Here is a 19,117-nt window from a genome sequence, read left to right on the forward strand (position 1 = left end):
TTTTTTTCCTTTTCATTAAGACAGCACAGTGCCTAGATCACCTCCATTTGATTTATAGATAGTTCTTGGTTTTAGTTAATATTCTATTTATCTGCATGAAGGCACAGCAGATTTCAGCTTGTGAGATAAAGCATTCTTTTATATTGTATGATGCCCTTAGTACCTGAACATTATTTCACCAAGATTTATGCAGAAAGTGAAACCCTTTTAGAACTTAAACACTTTTATCTTCTAGCTGATAGTACACTGAAAATATTTACTTCTTTTTAGAAGTTACCATTTGTTTAAGTTGTAGCTAATATCTAGCATGAGTTTTTAATCTAAAAATATAGAAATGAAAGCGAACCAGATACAGGAATTTAAAGAACAGGTAATATAAAAATTTTAAAATATGATGTGAAGTACTAAAATTATTTAGGATTTAGAGCTTTTATTTAGCCAGAAAATTTATTGCTGACTTTTGTTAAGGCTATCAAGATGTATTAGGTATTGTCACAAGGAAGTGGGTAAGATGGAAAACGGGACATTTTTCTAATGTAATTGCATTGTGACAGTTTTTCTTTTCAACTAGCATTCTTTCATTGATGTAGATCCAAGTTACAATAAAATGACATAACAGTGTAATTGCAGACATACATATATCTGACTAAATTTGAATAAGTGTTAGTACCTTTAAGTTATAGAATAATTGGAATATATATGTAGCTGTCACTGATTTTTAGTAATTAATATAACCAACTTTAATAGAATAATATAAAAATCTACTTTAATAAAGCAATATGAACTTAATGACTTCAGGGAAATCATGTTAATGTTCCCTTTTTTCCTTGATTATTTTATTCTGTATACTAAATTTTATCTCTTTTTTTGATTTTTTTGACAGTTACTTAATCCTAGTTTGAACACTATTTCTGCTACTGATAGCATCTGAAGAGCCTCATTCTCTTCCCTTTCCCAAGATTAGATTTAACTCTAGGAGAAAAAAAAAAAAGAAGCTTGAGCATTGTATGGAGAGGAGGAAAAGATGAGGTGTTCTTATGGCACCATGTCATTCTCAAGGGTGTTCCTTTAGAAAACCAAAATGAGCATTGCAGAAATCCAGGAGTGCCATTTATACAAATTTTGATGTGAGCACTGCCTCCTGGAGTTGTGCAGTTTACTAGCCATTTAATAGAGCTCTGCTCTGTTACGCATAGTTTTTTGAATTCTCATTATTTATTTTCACATCTGTCTTCCCCATGAGACCAGGACAGTATCCAAATAATTCTTGTATTCCTGGCAGCTGGCTCAAGGTAAAGAGTCAGTCATTGTTATTAGTAAATATTTTTGGATTCTGTTACAATATTCATCCATTTACACGTTGTTAATTGGCTCCTTGGTGTGTTAGACTTTTCCAAAACACCCTGAACTTTATAAAGTCTTAAAATTTACATGTGAAAAAAATAGATTATTTATACTTGAGCAATTTAACTACTAGAGGAAGAAAGTGGATTATATCTTAGTTATTAATTGATTCTTTCTTTTACTTCTGCCTTTTCCACCTGATTCTCATTTGGGTCATACTTGTTTATTTATTTTACTTGATCAAATCACTGACTACAATGGAGCTCAGAAAGGGAATTGATAGATTATTAATGCTTGAGTTATATTTCCTTCTAAGATGCATTTCAACAGTCTATTTGATTCTATTCTTGTAGAATAGAAAATACAAGTTTGTATTTTCTATTTCTTTTCTTTTGGACTTTTATGTAGATAGATTTTAATGATTTGTTAAAGGCATGTGTATATAGACAGATAAGTGTGAAGGTTTTTTTTTTTTTAATTATGAAGAAAATTAGATGACTTAGCAAAAGACAATTATACTTTTATTGTAATTTTAACCTCAGGCTTTGAAATTAGCTCAAAGAAGCAGGGAAAATAATTAGAAAAGTTAGAACATTTAATTTCAGTGTCATCCACAGCTTTTTAAATATGTATATTTATATTAGTTAGAGATTTTAGTACTTGAAGAGTATACTAGTAGGGGACCTAACTACAGCACCTTTTATAGAGAAGATTTTATTTCCAAATGTTATGTGGCCTAGGCTCACATCCTTAATTTGAATACTTTTGGGGATCTTAGTTTTCATTTTTGTGGAAATGGATAGAGGTTAAGTTTGTGAAAGTGGTATCACATATTAATACATATTTTTTGATAAGTTCAGATATATAAAGGTGTGCAGTGATCCAGATATATATATATATTTCTAAATTCTCAGAATAATAATTTCTTATCTTATCCATGCTTGTATTTGATTAACAGTTGGTTTCTTTTCTGATTTTTTTTTTTTAAGATTTTTATTTATTTATTTGACAGAGTTCACAAGTAGGCAGAGAGAGAGGGGAGAAGCAGGCTCCCCACTGAGGGGGAGGAGTCCATAACTCCCCAGGACCCCACTGAGTCCAGAACCCTGAGATCATGACCTGCGCCAAAAACAGAAGCTTAACCCACTGAGCCACCCAGGCGCCCCAAGAGTTTTCTGAACTTCATTTTTTAAAATTTTTCTAGCCATACCATTGGTGATAGCTCCAAAAATATACAACTTATTTTTTTTTTAATATTTTATTTATTAATTTGACAGAGAGAAATCACAAGTAGACAGAGAGGCAGCCAGAGAGAGAGAGAGAGGGAAGCAGGCTCCCTGCTGAGCAGAGAGCCCGATGTGGGACTCGATCCCAGGACCCTGAGATCATGACCTGAGCCGAAGGCAGCGGCTTAACCCACTGAGCCACCCAGGCACCCTACAACTTATTTAATTCATAACATCATGGGAAGATAGCTGACTTGATTATGCCAAATTTGCCAATTTTTTATCTTCTTTTCCCCTATAAGGGGCTTTTAGAGTGAAATCCTTATGTGAAAGATCTGAACTTACAGTAAGTTGGTGATTGAAACCTACACATTCCTCTTTCCAATACTGTTCTAAAATGACAAACCATGCCTCATTTTTTCAGTGATAAAAGTTAATACAGGGACGCCTGGGTGGCTCAGTTGGTTGGACGACTGCCTTCGGCTCAGGTCATGATCCCAGAGTCCTGGGATCCAGTCCTGCATCGGGCTCCCAGCTCCATAGAGAGTCTGCTTCTCCCTCTGACCTTCTCCTCGCTCATGCTCTCTCTCACTGTCTCTCTCTCTCAAATAAATAAATAAAATCTTAAAAAAAAAAAGTTAATACAAAGAGTGTATGTTATTGGAAGGAGTAGGATTGGGGGGTAAAACATTGGATTTTTAAGCCCAGGTCTGTTTCTATGTAAATGACTTTAAACATGCTAGTAATTACCCTTATCTGAAAGAAATGAATATGGCTTTTTTATCCCCCAAAGAACATGTATTGCTCTGAGCATCAGAAATTGGATGATAATGCTATTTTTTAATTCAAATGAGGCTAATAGCTATTCTTTTATGAGTTAAGTTCCTTGAGGGTTTGTAACCTGTATCACCTGCAGAGCAGTGCTTTATTATGGAGAGACTCTCGAGAAAATGTATTGAAAATTTTGGGCTCTCTAGAAGATTTTTGTAATATACTCTAGATTTGTGCTCTGAAATAAGTGATTTTTGTTTGTCTTCAGATTATTTGAAATTGTTAACAGGAGTTAAACTATTTGTATTGAGAAAGATAGTTTGAAATACAGCTTCAGGATATTATAAACACTGTGGTGAGCTATAAAGTTCTTTTTTTTTCTTTTCTTTTGGACTGTAATATTTTTAAATTTTTGGTACTACATTTATATTTGAAGATGAGACTTATCTTAAAAAGTTTTTCATTGTATGAGCAAATTCTCCGTTCCTGATATATTGGTGCTTTTCTTTCAGCCAAATGTTAGTATCAAAGGGCACAAAAATAAATATCATAGTTCTGTTTCCTCTTAATTTTCATTATTGCATTTATACATACTGTCTTTGAGTTACCTGTTAATTTGTGAATGATTTTATAATTCTTCTGTTTTTTTCTATGCTATGACAAAAAATATTGCACACATCCTTTAATAGCTATTGGATTTGACTTCACCCTCATGCATTATACTAGAATGTATTGTTACCTAATTTTGTAATAATTTTATAATAGCAGCTTAACATCTCTTATAATTTTAATTGTTATCAAGAAAAATGATATCATTTAATTTGACTCAAAATTTAGAAGGATGGATGAATGACAAATTAATAATTCACCACCTTTGCATAAGACTGAAGCATTGAATATTAGAAGGATTGATGGCTGAAGAGGTTAACAAATTTTAGCAGCTTTCATTAGCTTTACATCGTCATATGTTTGTGTTGCTGAGTGAAATAGGCTTTGTAGGAGATCTCAGTCTAGGGAACTAATTACTTGTGCCGATTGCCGCCCTGATGAATAGACCCTCATTGTATCATTCCCCTGAAGACGAGGAGCAGCCCGTGATTCACGACTGCATCCTGGCTGATATTTGATAATAATTTTAACAGATAAATGTAGGTAGGCAGAATGATGAAGTGCCTATCCAAGCTCCATGACTATCAAAGCCATACACGTAGCCATCTGTGTATGGTCTTCTCGCCTTTCAGCTAAGGAGAATTTTATTTTATTAATTGAGTTCAGACAACTCTTGTCTTTTGCTTCTATGTATATTCTGTAGGAGCTTCTTACATATTTTAAATGGCATTATAATAGTTTTCATTTAAAATGGACACAGCAAAATAAGAAAGAAGAATAAAAGATCTCTTTAATTTTCCTTTTTGAGGACTGCAATTCTTACACTTTTTTGTATTCCATTTTGGTTACATTACATCTCCTCCTGTTTTGCATGATCAGAATCAACAAAGGAAGTTTTTGATATTCTCATTGTGTCCCCAGCTTTCTCAGAAAAGACCATTGGATTCCTATTATTTTTAAAAATATATATCTTCTTTAACATACTGTTAACATACTTTTATTAATCTGAGATAATTTTTAATCAGTAAAGTACTTACAAATTATTTTGAATTTTTAAAGTATAGCATCTCTAATATATCAAAATAAGAGTAACTTTTTTAAAGTATAGCATCTCTAATATATCAAAATAAGAGTAACTTTTAAGTGGGTATTTTGGGACTATCAGTGGTCAAGACTAATGGGTCAAAGCTGACAGGTACAATTTTATTAGCTCATGAAATAAAAGTGCGATTTTATTTTGTATTAGTCATTCCTTACAGAAGTTTTGATTATGAATTTTTAAATTTAATTAATGAAGCTTAGTGAGTAAGTGTATTTTGCAGGGCTTTTTTTTACTGTAACTGAAAAAACTTCATTTTAGTGTTTTCCTTATAAAATATTTTTCAGCATGCTAGATTATGATTAGTTAATAGGAGAGAGAGTTGACATTTATATATTGCCATATAAAAGATCTACATAATTGGGAAAAATATAGTAGAACCCTTTAAAAAATACATTTCCAAAAGTATGCTTTTGATATAGCAATTATTGCAGATCATATAGCATGTAGTTTTTAATTAAATATAAAAAAAGACTACATAAAACAGAATTCCAATCTGATTTGCTTGAAAATAGATTGCTGTTTCACTCTATAGGAATGGTTTATTTAAAAACAGTAAATGGAAAAGAAATGCATTTTCTTGTGTTGTTCTAAGCCTCAGGGGCTAAATGTAATGAATATTTTAAGAGATTATTTTAATTAAATTCCTGCACATCTAAACAGAGTAATATTTTATTATCACATACATAACCATGTAACTGAGATATTCATTAAAGTTAACACTTTCTGGACCAAGAATTCATGGTATGATTTACTGACCTTGTGCAAAAAGGCACAAATTAGGAAGAAAAATGAAGGGGGACAGACTTTGATTAATATAGGTAATGCTATACCATATTTATAATAGCCTTTTTCCCTATTCTGGTTTATAAATGCAGCCACAGAGAAAGGTGCCCTGCTGAGGCTGAAATGAGGCTGAAATCAGAGCACATGCCACTAGAGTGTGGGGAAACTGATCACACTGTCAGCAATTCATTTTAAAATGATGTATTTAGTGCTCATTTCACCTTCCAAGAAAAAGGAAAAGGAGTTCCTTAGACTGGAAGGTGATATTGTTATTTTCAAGGACATACCTAAGTTAAAGATTGCAGAAAAAGGGGAGTGTGAGGTGGAGGGAGAATTAGGAGGAAGGGGAAGGGAAAAAAAAAAGCCAGAGCAAACAAGGAGAGCTTTATGCAGAAATTCAGTGCTACCACGCTGTTTGATAATTGCTAACATATGTGGCTTCTCTGTTTCATTGTAGTCGTCCTCGTGAGTTCTGGCGCCTTGACTACTGGGAAGATGACTTGCGGCGCCGGCGACGATTTGTGCGTAACCCTCTAGGATCGACACATCCTGAAGCGACACTAAAAACAGCCGTGGAACATGGTCAGTGTTTAAGTCACTCCTTGCCAATAGCAGCAGGTACAGTACTTGGTAATGAAGTGAATAACTTCATTATTACAAGGCACTGTAAAATGGTCCATGCCACATTTCATAGTTATTCACCCCAGAAAGAGAAGTTAAATTTTTTTATAGTTAGTGTAGGGTCCTATTAAATTATGGTGTCAAGTGTATTTGTTTATTACGTTACACATGCAAAACTTACTTAACATAGACCCTTTGTTTCAGAGTAGCGGGATAAAATATTTCTCTTTTTAAGTGACACATTCAGCTTTGAGTAAATTAATCCAGGATGCCTGCCTTAAATCCATGATATCAGAAAGACAGCATTTACAAACCAAATGGGTTTCTAGGTCCTTTTGTGTGTATATGGTTTTCCCTCAACTATGGTATTTTAGCATGAGATTATGAAGTGGGAGAGATGGTAATAAATGTCCAAGTGCCTAGATACTTTCTGAGCCTTGATTTGTAGATGGTTGTGATAGATGGCTCCTAGAAAAAGAGAATAGACATTATTTTCGTATGTTCCTTTTCTGCATCAACTTGTTATCAGAGCTTAACATTTTTCCCTTTTTTGATATAATGCGTATCACTATGATTCAGATTAGGCAGAAGCCTGATGAGCAAATTGGAGAAACCTGAAAAAGTCCTTTGGATTTAATAATATACTCTCTTTGATCATAGGATTTCACTTAATATTTTATAACTTTTGAAAGCCAATTAAGATACATTGATTAAGGGGGGGAATTTCCTCTCAATATTAAATTAATTTTGATTTTATAAAATATAAATTGGTTATTTTTTAATAAGATAAATGGTTTTAATTCTCTTTTTTCAATGTATTGGTTTAACATGCAGTGATTTATGGTTAAGTGATATGGTTAAGTGACAGTAGTATACAAAATAAATATAAAATTACATTCAGTAAGGGTATTAAGGATTTTAAGGATATTAAGAATTTAGATTAAAAGTCTGTGATCTTAGGTTTGGCCTTAGTCAGGCAGCTTAACCTCTTGCACTCAGCCTTAAAGAGCCATTTCTGGAAGAAAATGTCCACAATATGTCATCAGATATAACACCAAATGTGACATCAGTCCTTTAAAATAAATGATCATACAGAGAATAGTCAATAACAAAGTGATCTAAAAGCAATGATAGTCTGAGGGCCCTACATCTTCAACTTCAGGAGGTAGGAAAGGAGAAATAAGATGTAGAATTAATTAGGCTACTTTCCCTTTTAGTGTTCATGTGCTTTTTATGTGTTTCCTTACATTTCAGAGTTATATTTATTTTCTTCTTTCCTTTTTTGGGGGGGGTTGGGGCTGATAACTCACTCTTACACTAAAAAAAATCAGCTTAATTGTCAGCTTTATACTTTTCAAACAGACATTGGTATGTACACTTAAAATTTAATAAGTATCTTTCTGTCTTCCTAACTGTCAGTGAACATTGAGTTGTGAAGCCTGAAGTCTATCAGTGACAATAAATGTGTTTTCATGAAAATATTTTCTTTTATACTTGGAGAAGGGACTTGTTTTTAAAAATTATACATAGGCAATCTGTTAATCCTTAATTTTGAAAGAAATATCAGTAACTTGAACTTAAAATTTGTGGTATAGATTTAGTACAGAGCTTATTAAAAATCCATCTTTATTAAAAATAGTACATGTAGCCATTGGGGGAATGGCAGAATTTTTTGTAATGAATAAATTTGGATTTTATTGTTATTGAACTTTACCTTTTAAAATAATATTATGCCAACTCTTTTAATGCTAAGAAGCTGGCTAAAAAATATTTATTAGCAAAGCTTACTGTTGTTTAAGACTTTTTAAAATCATGTATGGAAGCAGATTTCACTAAAATTACTCTAAATAGTAATTGAAAGGTTAATATAATATTCATTAAATTGAGAGAAGTAAATGAAGCATTATGTATTTCCATCTTATTTGACAATATTGTACATGAATCTTAAAATGGTTAATATTTGAAATACTCTGAAAGATTAAAAACAAAAATTTTAATCTGAAATGTGTTTTTTAAAAAAAAAATGTTTAGGAGATGCTTCAATGTCTGCCAGTTAAAGAGGCATGTCATATTTAATATAACATCTTTTGATGAAATATACTAGTTTTTTGTCATAATTTTTATTTTTTATTTTAAATAATATTACTTTAAAAACTCAGCACATAGATTGTACACTGGTAGTGTTTCATGTCAGTCAGATTTATGCTAGTTCATTATATAAGCCAACAACTTAATATTTAGTGTCTTATTGACATATCTTACAGTTGACATTCAGTTTTAATTTTATGTTAATTATGAAATTCTCATTCTTTAGCCTTAATAACAATAAGGAAGCTAATGAAAATAAACATTAAAAATCAAGTTAGCGAAACAAAGTGGTTAATGTGATCAAGAAGCACTTGAAATTACAGAATTTAACATGGCTAAATACTGTGCTTCAGTGTCGAATTTGAATATTAAAAATAGATATTACTGAGGATAGTGTGTCAGTTTTAATCTGTTTTAGAGGAGTTCTCACTTTTATTTATAATTGATGTAACTAAGGAGGCACATTAGTTTAATATAGAATCTTAAAATATCATGAACTATATTATTGTTATCAAAGGGAAACATCTAAATAGAAATGCTGTTGGAGATTAGTTATGTATTTTAGTAGTAAGAGCCATCTTTTTTATAGATTGATTTGATTTGAAGGAAAGCCTCTGGTGTAAAGGTGGCAGAGTAAATACCTGAAGAGTGATGTTCTCTGTTCAGGCGATCAATACTAGCCCCATGACTCTACTTCTGGCTACCTTCTAGTTAAAAACAAATTTTTTAATTCTGACAATTTAATTGCCCTTCCCAAGTTCACATTAACTTGCTTGGGGAAAAGGGCCTTAGGTAATTTTTCAAAGAGAGACCCTCCAAAGTGGTTATTTATAAAAGTCATTTTGTAATGGGAGATTTCTTTAACTTCGCAGAAACTGAGTCATATTTTTAAATTAAAATTAATACTTCCTCTTATTATCAAATATTCTTTATGGAAATTAGCAGCAGCAAGCATAGGTGGGTATTTGATTCTTGAGGGCATTTTCTTGCATTTTATGGTTTAAATTTTATTAGAAATTAGTTGTAATGATTTGTAACATTCTCCTGATGTACAGGGCCCAGTTTGTCAGTTATTTATTATCAGAGCATTTTAGATCTGGAAAGAACCAAAGGCTAAAGTCTATTCTAACTTTATTCTTTATAAATAAGGAAACTGAGGAAACAAAAGCCACATAATTTTTGGTACACACAGGACTAAAGCCCAGGTTAACTGACAACTAATCAGATTTTCTTATTGTAGTGCTATACTGTCTTCTAAAATTCATTGTTAAATATAATGGGAATTTTACATTTAAATTAAAGCCACATAAAAAATATTTTAAATGGTGGAAAGATTGGTTTAATTCAAATATTAAAACAGTTTAGTGGTAGAATCCTATTGAATTCAAGACATTTTCATTTTGTTAAGAATGTGCATGCTAATGGTAATATATGAGGAGAATTTAAGATAGTTTAAGAAGTCTCTTATAATTGTATGGAATGATACAAGTAACTCATCTGGTTTCCTTGAGATGACAGATCATATAAAGATCCTAAATCATGCCATTCTCTCATAACTTCAGTAATGCCAGATATTGTTGCTTCCTATTTAGGATCAACATATATTAGGTTCTGTAACTAAAACTCATTAGGAGGTGAACTTGGCTTGTTCTCTTAATCTCCTCATCATCTTTTGTAGTTTCACTAATACTTCTAGAGTAAATTGTCTTGACTTGGAACTGTTTGGAAATTGTATAAACTATAAAGTTTGGGACAGTAGTTGTATATAAGATATTCTTTAAGTGTCTTGTTCAGAATAAGCAGTTATGGTTATAGGTATTTCACATCACATTAAATGGATACCCATATTCATTTTATTTACATTTGAGGTCATTTTGTTATTCCAGTAGTAATTTTTTAAGTGCTTAATTCTTAATGTATAAACTTGTTTTACTATAATATGGACTATTGTTGATTCCATTTCACTGGTATAGTGGACTTTTAAAAGGGAGTTTATGTGTCATAGGTAGAACCATTTCCTGTGTTCTTTTTGTGTTTTAATTTTAGTTAGCTTGTGTTGCATAGGTAAATCAACTTGCTCTAAATCAACTAGCTCTAAAGAACTTGAACTTTACATCTTGAGGACCAGCTTTTCTCTGAGCCCTCTCATTGCTCTTAGCTTCAGTGAATCAAGTCGTGTTTCAAAGAAAGCTTTTTTTTTTTCTTTTTAAGTAACTCACATTCTCACATTTTTTTTACAAACATAGTTTTTTTTTTTTTATAAAGATTTTATTTATTCATTTGACAGAAATTACAAGTAGGCAGAGAGGCAGGCGGGGGAGAGAGAGAGAGAGGAAGAAGCAGGCTCCCTGCTGAGCAGAGAGCCTGATGCAGGGCTTGATCCCAGAACCTTGGAATCATGACCTGAGCTGAAGGCAGAGGCTTTAATCCACTGCGCCACCCAGGTGCCCCTCAATGAAAGCTTTTTTGACAGATTTCTCCAGTTTTATGTAACATTTGTAGTTTGGTTATCAAGTTAGGGTAAATATTAAACCAGAATAGAATGTAAGACCATATGAAGGCAATCTGTTAATAGTGTTATGAAAAATTTAAATAATTATCATGTATGGTAATAATTTTATCAGCCAGCAAAGATCTGAATCAAGCTGTGAAATCGATTCAGAAGTGTTTTCTGACTTCATCCAGTTAAACTTTTATTCTAGTATAGAATATACTCACAAAAAAATATCAAAACAGTTACTTGTTTTAGTGATTGATTGAGTAGAAGGCAAACAGAAGTTAAAAATATACTTTCCCCAGCACATATAAACATGATAATTATCTTTTATTTTATGCTTGGGATAGTTTTGTTCTAATTTTGAAACAAAAAAAGTTCTTTAGCAGAGAGCTATTAGACCACTGAGAATTGAACACCGGCGCATGTGGTGTGTGTTAGAGTACTGTTGGTAATTTTACTGCTGCTAACTTAAAATCCTCAAGGGGGAGTTAATTACAGGAAAACCATTCTAAATATCAGTAAGCTGCATATTTTCCATGACAAGAGGTTTTTCATTGAGGTTGAACTATTCCAGAATCTGAGCTTGTAAAAATAAGTAAATAAATAAATTAAAGTGGGTGTTTGTATGCATACAGTAGACTTACAGTACTTCAAAAAATTTTCATAAAATTTTATTTAATTCAAAAGTTAATTGTGTTTTAATATGTGTCGGCATGATGAGAATAAATTAAAATTTTTTAAAGTTCCTGTTGGATGGGATAACAAATTACACTTTGTGGTCATTTAAAATGAATGAATTTATTTATTGAGCTATTTTAAACCACTGTATATTGCTACTTGGCTTTCTCATTTTTTGCAAATGTTTGCAAATTAGAGGGTTTTTTTCTTTTTCTCTCTCCACCCCCTCACCCCCCCCCCCCGCCCTATGTAAGCTTGGTGTAGTGTGCTTTAGGACATGTATGGTAATAATCAGAGATAGTAATGAGCAAGGTATTGAATTTGGTTGTTTCTGATGTTTGTCATATCATATGCTCATCAAATTTATGTTTGGAAATGAGTATTTCTGTATTCTTAACTTATTATAATTTTGACTTAACCTTTTTAAAATGTACTGTGAGAAACAAGAATTATTGAACTAATCCATAAATTATATATATGTATTGATATTTGTATAGTGATTAAGATACTGGTACCATAATGCTTGGATTTCAATCCTGACTCTACTTCTCGCTAGAGTCAGGGAGCTGTGTTGCCTTGGGCAAGATATGTAACCTCTCTGAGCCTGTTTACCTGACAGGGAGAAATTAGCAGAGGAGAATTAAGTAAGTGAAGTCTTTTGAACACTTCCCAGCACATGGTAAATGTTATTTAATATTAGCATTATTATTGTTTCTACTTTGAAGAAGGAAATGTACATCTAGAAAAAGAGAATGTGACATTGATTTTGTACTAAAATCTGATTGGCAATTTTTAATTTATTATGATTTGCTTTATAAGAAAGTATTGAAGGTGGTGGTTTCTCTTGTATTGCTCAGTGACCAATTTATTTTTAACACTGATAGTAAATTGGAAGAAGATCTTGTTTGGGCTCAGGCCAGTGTTTATCATTTCAGAGTAACAAAATATAAATACTTGAAATATAGACAATGATATAACAACTTAATGTTATTTTCCTAAAAATTAGGGTTTTCGGGGTATATTTCTTTGTGGCTTAAAAAAATAAAGGCATTTTAATTAGATACGTTAAAATTTTTCAAAGTATTTATTGAGACCTTCATATGGGTGCAGCATACTATGCTCGTTATTTGTGGGTATGAAGGAAAATAAAATTTGATTTACCCATAGAGGGTATTCCAAGCTAAATATAGAGAGCTTTATCCCATGACTTCCTTATTTACTATAAAGCCACTATTTGCTTTTAAAGTGGTGCCATTGGTATTTTACATAAATGATATTCTTTGTGAACTCACAGTGAATAAGATAAAAATAAACTTTTACCTTTATTATTATCCATAATCATACCTGTTAAAATCAAAGAAGCTTTGATTTGTGAAAACGTTTAGTAGCATACATGCAGTGTAACTATTTAGAAAAAATTATATAGATAAATATTAGTCCTGTTACTGCAAACATTATCCTTTCTGGCTTTGGGGCTCTAATGCCTAGGCAGAAACTGCAGTGGAGCAAAAAAGCCTCGCTAGCCATCTAATTTCCATATCAATAGCTCCTGCCTGGGTGGATCAGGTGCTGTGCCTCCTGGATTTCCCTAGCTGGAAGCCCCAGGAATGTCAGTAGTATAGCAAAGATTCTCAACTTTCCCTTACATGACAGTACGAATTTTTAAAAATCACAATCCAAAACTTAGTACCTGCTTTTATGTATTTCTGAAGGAGAAAGCTGCTCAAAGCAGTGGGAGTTACCCTGGGGAGGGATATGGGGTTTTGAAGTCAGAATTTTGAGTTTCAGTGTTTTCTCCTTTCAGCTGCACCTCTGTTCCTCTTCCTGGTTCAGTTGTTGGCTGTAGCTGCTCCACGGAACTGCTTCATTCCCTAGATTTGGTGTACCCTTTTCTTCTTTCCTCTCCTTTCTGGCTATCTTGTCACAGTGGCTGTGGCTGGGTCTGGTGCTGCTGCTCTCCGCAGGCTGCTCCCGTTCTGGGCCTGTAAGACTCTTTGCCCAGATTCCTCTCCTTCTGGGCTTTCTGTTATGTTTAGCCCCCGGGGTGTCTTAGCCTTTTAGTTTAAACACATGGAGGAGGTAGCATTTGAGCCTCCACTTAGTTTCCATCGTGTCTTATTCCTGGATATTTATAAAAGGACTGAAGTGGGGCTCTGGGTGGGGTGAAATGTGGGCAAAGGCAATATGAAGGTAAGAGGGAAGACTGGAGTAAAGAAGAGGGTGCAGCTTCTGAGAGCTGCTGTAGCTTTTTTGATGTCAGCCTTGGCTTCAGGATTGCACTTACATCTTCATTGGCTGTGAATCTCTCTCAGTTCTGACCCTTCTTACCTCTGGATTCTCCTTCACAACCACTCCCTCACCATTACATAATGTTTTGGCAGTATAATCATTATTTGCAGAAATGATCAGCCCTTTTTATTTTTCATTATCAAGTAGGTATTGTTTCCAAAACTGGGTTCTGATTTTTTTCTGCTAATTTCCCCAAAATGTGCTGCCTTTGAACTCTCTCTTGCCCTAACTGTAAGTAAATAAATGGTTCGGTGAGTGGTGCAAGGGTCAGATTTAATGGGATTAGGGTGCTTGTTCAAGGTAACATTAGACTAGGCTTGGAGAATCACGTTTATCAGAAAGAACATGCGTACCATCCCAGTCACTTCCCCACCGTGGATGATTCTCTGTAAAAATGATTGACCATCTTTGGCCACCTATCCTTACCACACTTCCCTGCCCTTCTGCCAAAGTACTCTTCCCCAGAGCTGATGGACAGCTTTGTTTTCTTTTCATTTCAGCTGCAGATGAAGATATCCTTGCTAAAGGAAAACAGTCCATCAAGAGTCAGGCTTTAGGAAATCAGAACTCAGAAAACGAGATCCTCCTGGAAGGCGACGACGATACTCTGTCATCCGTGGATGAGAAAGATTTAGAGAATCTCACTGGTAAATTCAGTGGTTGTGCGGGTATTTCGGCTAGCTCCGGGCCAATAAGCATCTAATTACTTACTTTTTCATCTGTGACCGCTAGGACTACCAAGTTTACACCCACAATTACTTTAAACAAAGATTGTTTTTGTTCTTCCAAACATTTTCTCCCTATTCTTCAACACAGTTTCCCCTTTATTTTTCCATTCTTTTCAGTTTCTTTACCTTTCTCATCTTTTTCATTTATGAGTAATTTTCACTGTAAAAGAAAAAAGTTTAAAAGCAGCAATAACAAAATTCCTTCACCCATGGGAGTTACTTAATGTCTATAAAATGAGAGCTATAAGTAAAATTTTGCCAATTGTTTTTTGTAAATAAAGCTTGGAGGCAGATGAGCTATTTGCTTTGATATACAGGTCTTAGTGAACATGCTGCATATATATTTAACTCTCTCAAAAAATCCATTCCAGGAATGCTATGGCTTTTCACAGGATCCACATATTTTACCTGGTGTAGGAATTTTGATTTGCACTCTGCAGATTTTCAGTTTTACTTCCCTTATGGGAAAAATTCTGTTGTTTAGCCTGAAATTTTAGTCATTCATTAAATGGCTTTCTTTTCTTTAATGCCTATGGCTCTCTCCCTCCAGGAGGAAAGTCAGACAGATTCTACAGTCTCCATAGGTGAAAATTATGCAGCCTTCTTTTTTGATAATTTTAATTTAAGAGAAAAGACATCAAGAATTTTTCATTTAGTGATATGTCTGCATTCTGTGCTACCATGCAGTAAATTATAATGAAAAGCAAAAATAGATGATGGTGTCTTCTCGGATGACCATAAACCTCTCTAGAAAGAAAAATAAAATTAACTGGAGCACACTGTTAAGGGATTTGGGCTGGGCATTGAGAGTAGGTGGACACTGGTATTCTCTATCCTTTTCCTTCACATCTATTTACCCATTTCCTCCTCCTTTATTTTGCGTCTATTCTTGCTACTAGTAATACATTCATACAGTAATAGAGGTGAAAGGGGAGTTTAATTATATAATCTTGACAATGGCAATAGGATTAAGAAGTAATCCACACTAATAAAGTGGTGTGGGTTAGAAATGAAGTGGAAATTGTCAGGGGTCTTCTGTAGGACCTAGGCTGCCCTAGCTCCTGCAGCTGTCTGCTTACCCTGTAATTGAATGTCTGAGAGTGATTGAAAAAATGTTATTTCTTCTCAGGATTACATGCTAATGTACAGAGGGCAAAGGAGACAGCAAAAGAACACATAGCTGCTTATTTCATCCATTTATAGGGATGAGCTTTGGGAAATCATGGCTGTTCTGCAGCTATCTGCTGCCCATCTGCAAACACAATGTATTTGTACATTGGGAATAGAGGGCAAAACCTGCTCTGATCTCCGCAGAGCATCCCTTCTATTGTCCTACTGGCACACATTAAGATTGATGTGAGATTAAGGGCCAGCACCTTCTAACAATCGATGGAAATGTCGATTCATCTGAATTTTGAAACATTTATTCACCCATTGATTATCTGAATAGGTGTACCATGTTTATAGGCACTATATTAATTCAGAACTATAAGTGCCAATCTTCTGTTGTTGTTTTCTTCACCTACAGGATTTATGCAATGAGGAGTTGATGGGATTTCAAATTCTTACTCTTTCACTCTCTAACTAAATATGTATATGTGTGTAATATAATTATTACTTTTTGCCCTTTATTTTAGGTTTAGCTCTAATATACTTTATGCTCTGCTATCTGTAGTGAATCTATTGTTTTCAGTAGCAGGCTGATTTGTCTCTTTGATAAGCCCTGTGGAGATTTGATTATTCCAATAAAAATTCATTCACTTGGAAACCCACCCTCCAGCTGTTTACTCCCAGAGTCCCTGAACTACACTAATATTAGATTTGGAAGCATTGAACAATATTTAGCAGTGGAAAGGCAGGCTTAGAAAAGAAGTATTTTTACCAATTTTTCATGGGGTAAAGTTGTTATGGAAGAGGTTTTGTGTCAACCTGGCACAAAATCTTTATCAGAGAATATGGTGTAACATTTCTCACTTCACTAATAAGCTAGTGATCTTTGTCCAAATCATACTTCAGCCAAACTAAGCTAACCTCTGGCCTTGGAAGCCCATTGAGCCTTCCTTGCTCCTGGTTGTTGTTCCAAGTTGTTGCATAGCCTGAGGCTTGTTTTCTAAATGCAGTGTGGAAGGACTTATTTAGGCAGAGCCACCTTCTTACCAGGAAGTTAGACCAAAGCTTTGCAGACTCCCTGTGAAATAATTGTATCCTGGTTTGCTGTTATCATTAACCACCTACTATAAATTTCTTAGTATGAGAATCCCAGTAACTTTGTATTTTCAGAGGCAGCTTTGGGGTAGACAGAATTTGTAAGTGTGGACAATTTGGCAGATATTTTGGTGCCAGAGGTGAGAATTTGAAAAGACAATTTCTGCTTGAATCTACTAGATTTTTTGAAAAATGTCATCCCATTGTGTGGCTTGTGTTTTGGTTTTGGCAGGTCCTGTTAGCCTGAGCACACCGGCTCAGCTTGTGGCCCCCTCTGTTGTAGTAAAGGGCACTCTTTCTGTCACCTCCTCCGAACTCTATTTTGAGGTGGATGAAGAGGACTCTCACTTCAAGAAAATCGACCCCAAGGTGAGAAGAGGAGGAGGAGTGGGTTTCACTTTAAAGCATTTTTTTCCTATGATGGGATGGTGGGCTGCTGTTGGGTAGGATTGGCATTTGTAAAATCGGACAGATTTAGTTTGAATTTCTTGCTGAACTGCTTCTGTCTGTATGCAAGACTACTATATTGTTTAGCTTATGATTCCCTTACCAGCAAGTTAGATTATTGAAGTTCATTTAGATTCAAAAACAATTTTCACTTAATTGCGTTTATCATTAGCTCATTCCGGGGTTGGGGGGAACTACAGGGAGTATTGTCCATAAATATATTTTGCCACTAAGGTTCCAGGGTGAATTAAGCTACAAAATTCAGTGAGGTTGAGAGTGAAATTATTTTGTTTAGCCTTTATATTTTCTGGATATAATACCAATATATCACTCTCCTTGCTTTGTCCTCATGACTTACTACTCTGTTGTGCACGCAAGCATGTCTTATGTGTGTGAGATACCTCTGTTTCCCATTACCTACAGTCGATTTTACAAGGCACTGCATAATTTCCTATTCTTAAATGAAAATGTAATTTCCCCTTTAAAATGTATTTCTGATTACTTTTCAGACCTTGGCAACTTTATTTTACTAAGAAACATTTGTGGCATAGCCATAAAGCCAAAGCTGGGTGTATTTCATGAAAGTGAATGGTAGAATTTGTTCTGATAGGAAACAGTCTCTTTTAAAATGAGCAAAATAAGCAACCTGTAGAAGAGAAGTGGCTTAAAAAATGAAATTACTATTTCAGCTTGTGTGAACACACATATTTTGAGTTTATTGGTAGGAAGTTCTTTGGTAATGTAATCATGTGAATTATTAAATTTTAGTGATTTTGAAGTATTTCAAAGCAGTCATTGATGAAAATGGTGTAATTTTATTTAAAACTTTACAAACAAATCATCTCTTGTCTTACATGTGTTTCTAGCGTTTTGTTTTGGAATTGCTGCCTTTATTAAGATAAGATTTGGTAGACCGTATGAAAGGAAGGCTACATTGGAAGTGATTGTTTTGAACTTGTTAATTCAGCCAATTCAATATAGAGAAAACTTTAATTGTGAAATTATATCAACTGGAAAAATTTCCTACTTTGTTGCATGGTTCTGCTATCTGAAATTGTATTTTAGTTTCTTTAGGAAATGAAGGTAACCAGAATTTCTTAAACTCTCTAATTTATGGTACTTTGTATGTTTGAGAGGTTGAAATTTAATTCAGAATGTTCTATTATACTTTTGGACATATGTGGCCTAGAATCTAAACTGTGATGTAATTTAAAGGTGTCTAACATGATTGTTCTCAAGATTAGGATCTCTGCCAATCTTTGCAGTAAGGCTCTTTAAAGTTATTTAGTCCTTTTGAGAGAACTTAAAACTTTTATTTCTCTCTGATTTTATTCTTTGCAATATCATTAAATTAATTTTTCCCCTATTGCTTGTGCAGTACAAAGCTCTTTTAGCTTAATTACAGCATTTGTCTTGTACCCCTGCATTCTGCCTAGTGTTATGGAAATCAACGTTTTGCTAATTTATATTCTTAAAATTTTTCAATTATTGAAAGAAATTTTTATTTTGTGTAGATGTTGGTGCTTTTAGGTATTTTGTAAATGAGGATGCTTGTGTTGTGGCAGTGTTTTTCTTTTTTTGTTGGTAATACCTGTGTTAAATAAGATAGGGGGAAAATTGCCGAATTTGGGGAATTTTTGTTCTTCTTGTCAGGACTTAAAAACTTCTTCCTGGGGTAGCTGGAGGGAGATAATGTCTCATGCTGTAAATACTTGTGTGCATAAGGAAA

General features: G+C 33.8%; 1 protein-coding gene across 2 annotated transcripts in view; it reads left to right on the forward strand.

Moving 5' to 3' along the window:
- The window catches only part of LRBA (LPS responsive beige-like anchor protein), a 734,202-nt gene that overhangs the window by 437,299 nt on the left and 277,786 nt on the right, over positions 1 to 19,117 (forward strand). For both annotated transcript variants that reach the window (XM_013059156.2, XM_004758045.3), the window contains exons 38-40: positions 6,293 to 6,417; positions 14,509 to 14,655; positions 17,174 to 17,310. In XM_013059156.2, the coding sequence (XP_012914610.2) occupies positions 6,293 to 6,417; positions 14,509 to 14,655; positions 17,174 to 17,310 (409 nt within the window). The remainder of the gene's footprint in view (positions 1 to 6,292; positions 6,418 to 14,508; positions 14,656 to 17,173; positions 17,311 to 19,117) is intronic.

The sequence above is a fragment of the Mustela putorius genome, unplaced genomic scaffold, assembly GCF_011764305.1.
Source record: "Mustela putorius furo isolate JIRA1106 unplaced genomic scaffold, ASM1176430v1.1 tig00000242_pilon_pilon_pilon, whole genome shotgun sequence".
NCBI lineage: Eukaryota > Metazoa > Chordata > Mammalia > Carnivora > Mustelidae > Mustela > Mustela putorius.